This window comes from Aplidium turbinatum, chromosome 5 (genome assembly GCF_918807975.1).
Source record: "Aplidium turbinatum chromosome 5, kaAplTurb1.1, whole genome shotgun sequence".
In the NCBI taxonomy this organism is placed as follows: domain Eukaryota; kingdom Metazoa; phylum Chordata; class Ascidiacea; order Aplousobranchia; family Polyclinidae; genus Aplidium; species Aplidium turbinatum.
In genome coordinates this window covers 28,734,669-28,744,413 of record NC_137476.1, presented here as the reverse complement: position 1 = coordinate 28,744,413, position 9,745 = coordinate 28,734,669, and the positions used below count along the sequence as shown (strand labels likewise).

At 36.7% G+C, this 9,745-nt stretch overlaps 1 protein-coding gene across 1 annotated transcript; it reads left to right on the top strand.

Annotated features, from left to right (window-relative positions):
* Nucleotides 1-2,522: 2,522 nt before the first annotated feature.
* LOC145771378 (peroxiredoxin-like) lies at nt 2,523-8,154 on the top strand. The gene is made up of 5 exons (XM_082583134.1): nt 2,523-2,722; nt 4,599-4,752; nt 5,280-5,402; nt 6,156-6,286; nt 7,740-8,154. The coding sequence occupies exons 1-5, from the start codon at nt 2,620-2,622 to the stop codon at nt 7,820-7,822; spliced, it is 594 nt and encodes a 197-aa protein (XP_082439260.1). The 5' UTR covers nt 2,523-2,619; the 3' UTR covers nt 7,823-8,154.
* Nucleotides 8,155-9,745: the final 1,591 nt, after the last annotated feature.

Sequence of the window (9,745 nt, the reverse complement as noted above, 5' to 3'; positions counted from 1 at the left end):
TTGCTGGAATTTGAGAATTTCTCTGGGTAATTTTCCGATTGTGGCCGTGCTAACTACTGATACGGTATATACTTAGCCTACATAATTTTTCAATTCAGGCACGATTTAAACTTTTCAAGGTTTTGCCACGTCTTCCTGTTCATTAACGTGCTGGGAGGTCTGTATGTATCGATTTTTGTAGTTAGTATCTTTTTCGTCCCGGACGCGTTAATGACGAAAAATAAAATGATTGATTGATGTGACCGTGTTTGCCGAACGAAGCAATACATTTTTGCTCTCAACAAAATGCACTTTGGGTTAAAATTTAGTTAAAAAAAAAGAACGCTTTTGGGTAGTATCGAACTCAGTCCCTCTAGAATAGGAAGCGACGATGTATCGCATGCGCCACATAACGAGTTGAATAAAATGGTTGGATTCAGAACTTATATGCGCGCTTCTCATCTTATGCTTTGAAAGAGAAAAAGAAAAAAAGTGACTGGGCAATGACGTAATGACGGTCAAATAGTGTTTCAGATTCAAAGACCGGCGCCGGTCAAATAGCCACTGCCATAAAAAAACGAGACAAAAGGAATCTCTTTAAGTGTCTCATTTTTCCCACACCTGGGAAAAATAGGACACTTTTTTTTTTAAATCAACCTTCCCGAGGCGGCAGCCTTGAAATTTTTATGGGCTTGTGTCACACTTTGATTGTTTGCAAAATCTGCAAAAAAATATTCATGCCAGTTGTAAGGTTATTTAGTCCAGCAACAGAAATAGTCATTTGTGTCCCATTTTACCCCAGTTTACCCTACAACTAAATCTTTAAGTAGACTACAATTTTTTAAATTAGCCTAGGATTTTTGCTTTTTTAGTACGGTAATGTTTTAGATCAGGATTGGCCAACTTAGCGATTGAGAACAACAAGAAATATTTTGATTACTAGAGATCGATTTATTGGTGATGAAGTCGCAAAGCAATTTTTTTCATATGACACTTTAGGCCTACTGTAATTGGATTTAGGCTACATTTACTACACATTTACGCATTGTGAGCACTAAGCAGTATGGTATTGGTATATTCATGTTTTAGTTAATTTAGTAGGCTAAACAGCTTACTCTGACTGTTACTGTCTTTTGCTGCTTCCTGTCTGTTGTGGAATCTAGTTTGTTACGATATGGTGCTAATTTATTCGTATTTATAATTGTGTTGTATTGTTCTTGCTACAGACGACATAGTTTTCTTTCTCCTTTTTTTTCTAGTAGTATAGGCTACATTAGCCTAGGGTTAGGTAGGCTACTGCAGCAATATGTCAAGTAGCACCCTTGTGAAAATAACTACGGTAGCCTCTTTTAACGCAAGCAGCAGTCAAACTGGAAATTTACTGCTACCATACTTTGTTGGTGTACAAGTTTCTGCCCTTTTCAAAAACATCATGATGTCATATACAGGAATCGAACAAAAATATAGGGTGAAACTACTTTACCTTTGCTTTACTGTTCACACACTTCAATCCACATGTTTTGGTCAATTCCAAATATATCAATTTTTACACTTTATGTTGATACTTGTTGCATCATAATGTGCTTCAATAGGCATGTGTGACACGGAGCCTATTCTGTTTCTATACATACCGGTACTAAAACCCTGATTGAATTTATGCAAACAAGTAAATTATCTTGAGTGGATCAACACGGATGCAACCTAATTTGTACCCTCATTTCGTACCCTGAAAAAATCTGAGCTGGTATACAAGTCCCCCCCCCCCTGGTAAATCATGACAAAGACTGGAATCGACCAAACATATAGGGTGAAACTACCTTACCTTTGCTTTACTGTTCACACATGTTTTGGTCAATTCCTGTGGTCATGATTTATCGGGGGCTTGTACACCAGCTCCAAAAAATCAAGATAAAAATTAAAAAAAGCCAAAATAGCACACAGATTAGAGTTTCCGCTTAACTCTAACCCTAACTTTAAAATTTGTGCAGAAACACCGATTAGCGACGTCGGCTTTATGCTATTTTTTCTCTCGATTTTTTCAAGGTATGAAATGAGGGTACAAATTAGGTTGAACCCGATCAACACATTTTCTCAGGAATGTTAATTGAAAAACACACTTATCATATTAAGAATTTTGTCAAGCCAACACAAAATCCAACATGATCGACCTGTTGAGACTAGGCAATTGACCTTCGACGAATCGACGTGTTGTCCACCTCTGTTTTAGATCAATATAATCCCATCTGCACAGTAATTTAATAAATGACAGCAAATCCAGTAAGGGCTAGTAGGCTAATACAACTAATGCATTCTAAAAAGGTTGAGAGTGAGGCTTAAAGCAAATTACTGCAAAGAAAGGAACACTGTACTTAAACATATATATATATATACCTTGTTGGCTAAAACACTTGTTACTAGTTTTTTGAAGAGTAGATATTTTGAGATATATGCCAAGAAACTTCATGGCCTTAACCATGCTATGACTAGTCAACAAACTCTTGCATGGTAAAAACAAGCCCTACAATTTAGTGTATATATATTTGCATATTTTTTTGTAGAAAATTAACTTGTTGTTATTTAGTGTTTCACTGCATAGCCTAATTTCAAACTTGTAAAAAGACCACCTTTTTTGATTCTACAATGGCCGCTGGCAAAGCAGTTATTCAATCTCCTGCACCTGCGTTTACAGCAACCGCTGTGGTTAATGGAGATTTCAAAGATGTTTCTTTGAGTGACTACAAGGGTATGACTATTTATATTTCATTTTAGTGTAATAAGTGTTTTCTTATACCCTCCATAAAATATGTTTAACACTTATATATATAGGCTAGGCCTACTGTATTTCAGAACACTGAAGATTAGTGAAGAAGTAGTAGTTCTTGTCGGTACATTGTGTGCAAAAGGAAATCTGTATAAGTATATATATATTAAATGTTGGAAGTAAACTATGTATACATGATACATGTATTGAAGGCTCACTTAAAAATTATGTAAAATATATTTAGACTGTGTTTGTCAACTACAACTCAGACAAGCAGCTTACTTTGCAATTTAGCTTACCATCAAATGCAAACAAGTATGATATGCCTTGATTCAAAGTTTGCACGATGTATTATTGAGGTCTGTATTGAAAACTGCCATAATTTAAACTTTCTAAGCTAGGGGTGGGCAAACTTTTTATCTTGAGGGCCGCATTCAGAATCTGAGTTTGTTTGAGGGCTGCAGTATAGTATCATATAATAAAGATTATAAGCCAAAACATCAAATCCAAAATAGTCAAAACAAATGCTTTTATTTATTTTTAAAGTGACGAAAGAAACGGAGATTTTATATGCAGTACCGGTACATGTATTACATAAAAGATATAAAAAATGTTTGTCTCAATTATTTATTTGAATACAATCAAGATAACACTTTGCCAGACACATTTTAAGCGAATTAAACAGAATACATCTGTGAGCGAATTTACATAATCAGAAAAACTCTCGCAATCGCCGATTTTCTCTCTACCAACACCAAGAGTTTTGGCCTTGATCCAAGACTAAAACGAAAAAGAAAGTCTCAAGATGCGACAGACCGAAGTCAGAAATTTCGATTGTGACATAATCGACTGTTTAGCAATGGCTGCTTTGACACTAATAACAGCCATGCATTCATGCAAGATCACAATGTGGCTGGGGAAACAAACTACTACAATGCGACAAAAAGACTATATATATAATTTTATGAAATATATAAAGAAAAAGTTTATTTTTAAAAGTCATTGTAGTGATTAAAATTTTCAAGCAATTTTTAGGATTATTTTATTATATATTTGCTTCAGGCTTTCGCAGCCGCACAGAAAGTTGTTGCGGGCCGTAGTTTGTCCACCTCTGTTCTAAGCAATGCCTTGTTTCAAACTTTTTTTTATTCAAACACAACAATGATTTTTGTTGCAAGGGTTTTTTTTCATTTTGTACTTGTTTTTGTTGAAGCTGCTGCAACATCAAATTTGGCAAACTTTGTTTGGTCACTTCTGGCCTGACAGTGAATTTTGTCTTGCGTATATATAATGGCTACCTAAAGATACGGCCTGATTTGTCACATTTTGCAGAAATTTCCAGAATTTGCCAACTTTGGGCCAATGTTTAAAGAAATTTTTCTAAAAGTTATATTTTTACGCTTTCTTTATTGTTTTCCTCAGATGACACAATAGGTTTTAACATCCTCACATTTAAAAAACAAAGAAAATTTGATTTCGAAGATTTTGGTCAGACTGTTAATTTTTCAATAACAGTCTGATTCAGCGTTTTTCAAGTTACTTTTTCTTTATTGCTATTGCTTCCCCAAGGCAACAAAAAGCTTTTATATTATTAGGGGACAGCAAAAAGTAAAAAAAATCTCAGAAAATATCAGTCAAACACTAGCAGTAGCTGTAATCAAAATGTGACAAATCAGGCAGTATCTTCAGGTGGCCAATGGCCATGCATATAATATGCTGTCTGAAAGTTATGGTAACTTTTGGGCTGCTACAGCTGATACTACTGCAGTTGTTTTCATATCTTACCTAAACGCGGCTTAGCTCATATAAAGATGTCACTGTCGTGTTAATATTTTGAAACATGGTACTTTGTGCTCAGGCAAATACGTTGTGTTGTTTTTCTACCCAATGGACTTCACTTTTGTTTGTCCTACGGAGATCATTGCTTTCAGCAACCGTGTTCAAGAATTTCAAGAGCTTGGATGTGAAGTTCTTGCTTGTTCCACTGACTCACATTTTAGCCACCATGCATGGTAAGTTTGTTGTTGACATTTGCATATGAATAATATGGAAATTTCTAATCCAGTCTCATCTCCACCTCTGGTAGTTTTCTGTTATGGGTCAAGGGTCATGTTTAGAAAATTGAGTTAAATGACAGAAAGTAATTGTTAAATAACCTTAATGTTATTCAACTTTACAGCAGTGTTCCGATTTTTAACTTTTGAAAAAAATAGATGTATATATTTTTCTTATTACAACTGAAATTTAATGCTTTATCAAATTTGAAGAATTTCTCAAAAATAAATCAGACTTCAATGTTTTATTATCTTGCAACACAGCTCCATTTGACATTTTTATTAGTATCATGAAAATGTTACTGATCATGCTGTTTAGTTCTTAATTCTGCATGATTTCACAATTATCATGATTCATTATTAATACAACAACTTTATTTAAGTAATATACATTTTTACTAAAGAAATACATCTTTTATATACTGTTTTTGTGAAAAAAATTGTCATTGTCTTGTAAATTTGGAAGGCTTCGTACTATTTTACAGGACAAACATCCCCCGAAAACGTGGTGGCTTAGGAGATATGAATATTCCACTGCTAGCAGACAAGAACCACAGTATTTCAAAAGATTATGGAGTTCTACTCAAGAGTGCTGGGATTGCTTATCGGTGAGTGTGTAATGTGCACGAGAACTTCTCATTTTAACCTGAACCGATAATTCAAAATTTGCAATATAATAAAGTTAACGCAACGATAGGATTTGTAAGAATTGTTTAAATTTGGTACCGTACGAATAACAATGTGCATTGTGCATTCTGTTTGACTGTTAAGGTTTTGTGTTTATGACTGTTTAACCTGCAATTTCAAGACTTTCTATCCTATTTGGTTCATCGGTAAGATGCAGCTAGTGAGCTAGACAACTATGTTTAAATGCTACGTACTTTTAATTAGCACAGCGTTTCTCAACCTGGGGATCGCGACCCCCTTGGAGGTCGCGAAGGTCCTGTCATGGGGGTCGCAAAAAATTCCAGAAAAATGAAAAATCTTTGCAGCAATCACTTTGTATACAGTAATGTTGTAGCAAGTGACTAATTGGTTGCACTGTTACGAAAGAGAACGCCTAGCTCGGTTGTAGGCCAATGTATCAGCGTTTGTTCAAGTAAAACGAATGAACTGAGTCAGCCTACTTAACAGTCTCAAAACGTTAGTTGTCGAAAAACCTTGGTCGGCGAAGTGAAGAAATTTGCGATAAAAGTTTAAGAACAAAGTTGTTAAAAAACATTTGATTTTTTTTTCTCATTATTTCAAAAAAATATATATGGGATGTTATATTTTATAATGGAATGTTTTTCTTTAAAAAAATCTCCTGAAGAACTTCAACAACCGAAGTTAATCCTTTAAATCCATGTGTGTTTCCTCAGGGGTTTGTTCATCATTGATGATAAAGGCATTCTTCGTCAAATAACCATCAACGACATGCCAGTTGGAAGATCTGTTGACGAGACCCTGAGATTGGTCAAAGCTTTTAAATTCACAGACGAACACGGCGAAGGTAATGTGTGAAATATCCCGACACGCAGTCAAGTGACTCAAACAGCAAATCAACTGCTTTTTAAACGGTGGATTTGCTGTCAACAAATTAACAGTTTTTTTACATTGATTCAATCGTTGAATCAATGTAAAATATGGTTGATTTATTGTCTGTATGTACCGAAACTAACGGCTCGAATGCAGATTGTGTTTTGTAAAACGCAGCAGCCACATTCCAACATTGATATTGTCTGGTACAGTGCCTTCCAGTGGATTTCACAGTTGTCCCACTCAGTGGCTGCCAATACCATTAGGGAACGTTCAAATATTACGTAACGCCTTCGAGGGGGAGGGGGGGGTTATGCAAAGCGTTACGTTAGCGTCACATCGGGGGGAGGAGGTTCAAGCAAAACGTTACGTAACGCTTTCGAGTACGGAATGGTAGTTTTTTGTGCTGAATTCGTAGTGAAAAAGCGTTACATGGGGGAGGGGGGGATTGAAAAAAGCGTTACGTTGGCGTTACATGGGGGAGGGGGGGTCAAAAATTCGGAAAAAAAGCGTTACGTAATATTTGAACGTTCCCTTAAACGTAAACTCCCCAGTCCTTGCATTTTACATACTTTTACGATTTGTTTACATTTACATTTTTGACAATACTTTTACGATTTGTTTACATTTACATTTTTGACAATACTTTTACGATTTGTTTACATTACCGCATTACATTTACATTTTTGACAATACTTATACATATTTTTACAATTGTACATACCGGCTTAGTGGTTAGTACGTCCGCCTTTGAATCGGTAGGCATGGATTCGATACCCTGTCGGGTCATACCAAAGACTTTTTAAAAATGGTACTGAATATAATTCCTGCTTGGCACTGAGTAACGGAAGGGATTCGGGTAATAATGTACTCAGTTGCGCTTTTATACGGCTGCATTGACACTGTCTGCTTTGTAAAACGCTGAGGAGCAACGCATTCTGCGATGGATACAGATGGAGGAAGTCTTTCAATGATATCAGTTTTGCCTTATGTCTTTCTAATATCCTCCTCTCCGCGTATATCCGTTTAAGTACAGGGTATACCGTTACCGGATACCGCCAAGCCTGGTTGTGCTTTTAAAGTTTTGGCCGCTCTGTGCATAGTGCATGTACAGTTGTACACCACGTGAACTGCGGTATATACTGTATTTTAACTAAGGCTGAACAGTGAACATCGTATATTAGGCTAGAATTTTAGTCTTATTCAAGTCAATTTTATTGCATTATCATTTCAAAGTTTCAGCTTTACTAATGTTCATACAACTGTTTCCCTGAGCGGATACATCGAATATCGACATCACCTCACCACGTGTTACATTCTTACGTTCTTGTAGCTGGTTGCTGAGCGGTGTGTGTCACCGTTTACCTCAACGTTGTTATGTATCGTCTTTTCAATCGGTCGATTTCAACATGTTTTTGTTTATTTAGTTTGTCCAGCCGGGTGGAAACCAGGGGATGACACGATCAAACCCGACCTTCTCCAGAGCCAGAATTATTTCAGCAAGCATTAAATGTTGTTTGCTCTCATTTTTCTTGGACGTCTCATTGTTTTTGCGTTTATTGACACCGGGAGACGTTAAGTTGTTGTATAAAACAAGTTTTTGCTGCTATTTCGAACAACTTCAGCTGGCAAGATTAACGTTGATAAACGACGCTGAACTGAGGTGTAAACACTTGCAACACATAGCTCATCATCATGTACACAAAAGCCACATAACTTGCATGGTTTCTTTCGACTCTTTGCTGAAATTGGTTGCCGCCGTTATTTTGTTATTTCTTCGATTAGTTGCGTTAATACTGTGGTTCTTGTGTGCTACTATCAATAAAATACTGGCTTTTGTTACCGCACAACTGTGTTTGGTAAGGACAAGGCATACAGGAGTTGAAATAGCTATTACAACACATCAGTTTGCAACTTCCATCTGTCTAAGGGCCATCAAGCAGCCACTCAGCCAGCAAACCAGTCCTTAATTACAATGATTCAACGTTTGCAGACGTTTAAATGTAAAGGACTAATTTGTTGTTTAGGTAGCAACGGTGAAATACGCTCCACACAAAACGTCATACGCTCTTTATCGAAAAAGGCGGAGTCAGAATAACGTTGGCAGATTTGATCTGGAAGATCAGGTTTCAGTTTTTTGTTGTGTTTGTTCGATGAACCTTTCTTTCCGAGGCAAGCTCATACAAGTAACGGCTTGTCGCGACATCTAAGCAGTGGCTCAAAACTCTCGCACGAAATTAATTTCAAAGTGAAACAGAATTCTTAGTATTCAGCTATTTTGGAGTTGACCTTGCTACAAAATGAAAGTGTCATTCACGACTTAGTAATTTTCAAGCATGCAAGAAACGCGCGAATTAAATCTATCTGTTTATTGACTGTGGGCTAAACAGTAGCATAAAATACAAATTTTGTCTTTAAAGTGAAAGAGAATCGCCATACAGTTAGGTCGAATCACAAAATCATATCTCGAACTTACATTATAATAATGGAACCGGTTTGCGAGCTCTGTTATTTACTTAGGTAGTTTACGGTCGGCCACAAAACACGCACAGCGACCGTTTTGAGCGCCTAAAATAATTTTTATTATGCAGTTAGTCTACATTAGGGGCGCCCAATCTTTGGCCTGTTGGGCCAATTATGACCTGCGATGCGTTTTTATTGCTCGCGCATCTTGTTACATAATGGGTTATGTTTGGTTTTCAGACACACGTAACTCATAGGCTCAAAAGTTACCAGTTCTTATTTTAGTGCTTTATCAGTTGCTGCCCCACCCCTTCTCGTACAGTACCAGCACTGTACGAGTTAGGATTATTCGCTAAGGGGGGTTTTCGGATACCTTAGTAACTAACCTTAAACTTGGCTGTTGGCCCACTGTTGTACACTGCGTAAAGTCGGTTTCCAGTCCAGATTTTACTATTTAGAAGTCTATGCATGGTTTAACATATTTTTATCACACAAACAAAATACCGTATAATTAAAATAAAGTATTAAACGTTTTCGACACGTAGCCTGCTTGTGTCCTCACCAGAAATTACTTTGCATCTAGGCCTACACCTAGGCCAGGGCTACTCAACTAATGTTAGCAAAAGTCCATTTTGACAAGTTGAATGTTTTTGAGGTCCGGTGAATATTTCATATGCAACCACGAAAATTAAACAACCGGTAGCCTACGAGCACCGAAACACTTTTCAGGTAGTATGTAACACGACTTGGATTTTTGTTTGACACAAACAAAGAAATAAAAAAGGGAAAAATTGTGTTGTGTTTTTTTTGTAGTGTTAGCTGTATGGATCGCACATCAGAGAAAACGGCAAAGCGCTGGGGGGTCTGGGGGCGAAGCCCCCAGCTCCTTGGATAATCACAAAAAAATTGCTTTTCCCTAATGGAAACATGTTTACAGAGGCCCTAAAATGTGGCAATGAGGTTATTCTTA

What these genes read in the sequence shown, in the direction of transcription:
- LOC145771378 (XM_082583134.1), top strand. Translation starts at nt 2,620, where the DNA reads ATGGCCGCTGGCAAAGCAGTTATTCAATCTCCTGCACCTGCGTTTACA. An exon ending in CATTTTAGCCACCATGCATG is followed by an intron (nt 4,753 to 5,279) that starts GTAAGTTTGTTG and finishes ACTATTTTACAG; the next exon opens with GACAAACATCCCCCGAAAAC. An exon ending in AGTGCTGGGATTGCTTATCG is followed by an intron (nt 5,403 to 6,155) that starts GTGAGTGTGTAA and finishes GTGTTTCCTCAG; the next exon opens with GGGTTTGTTCATCATTGATG.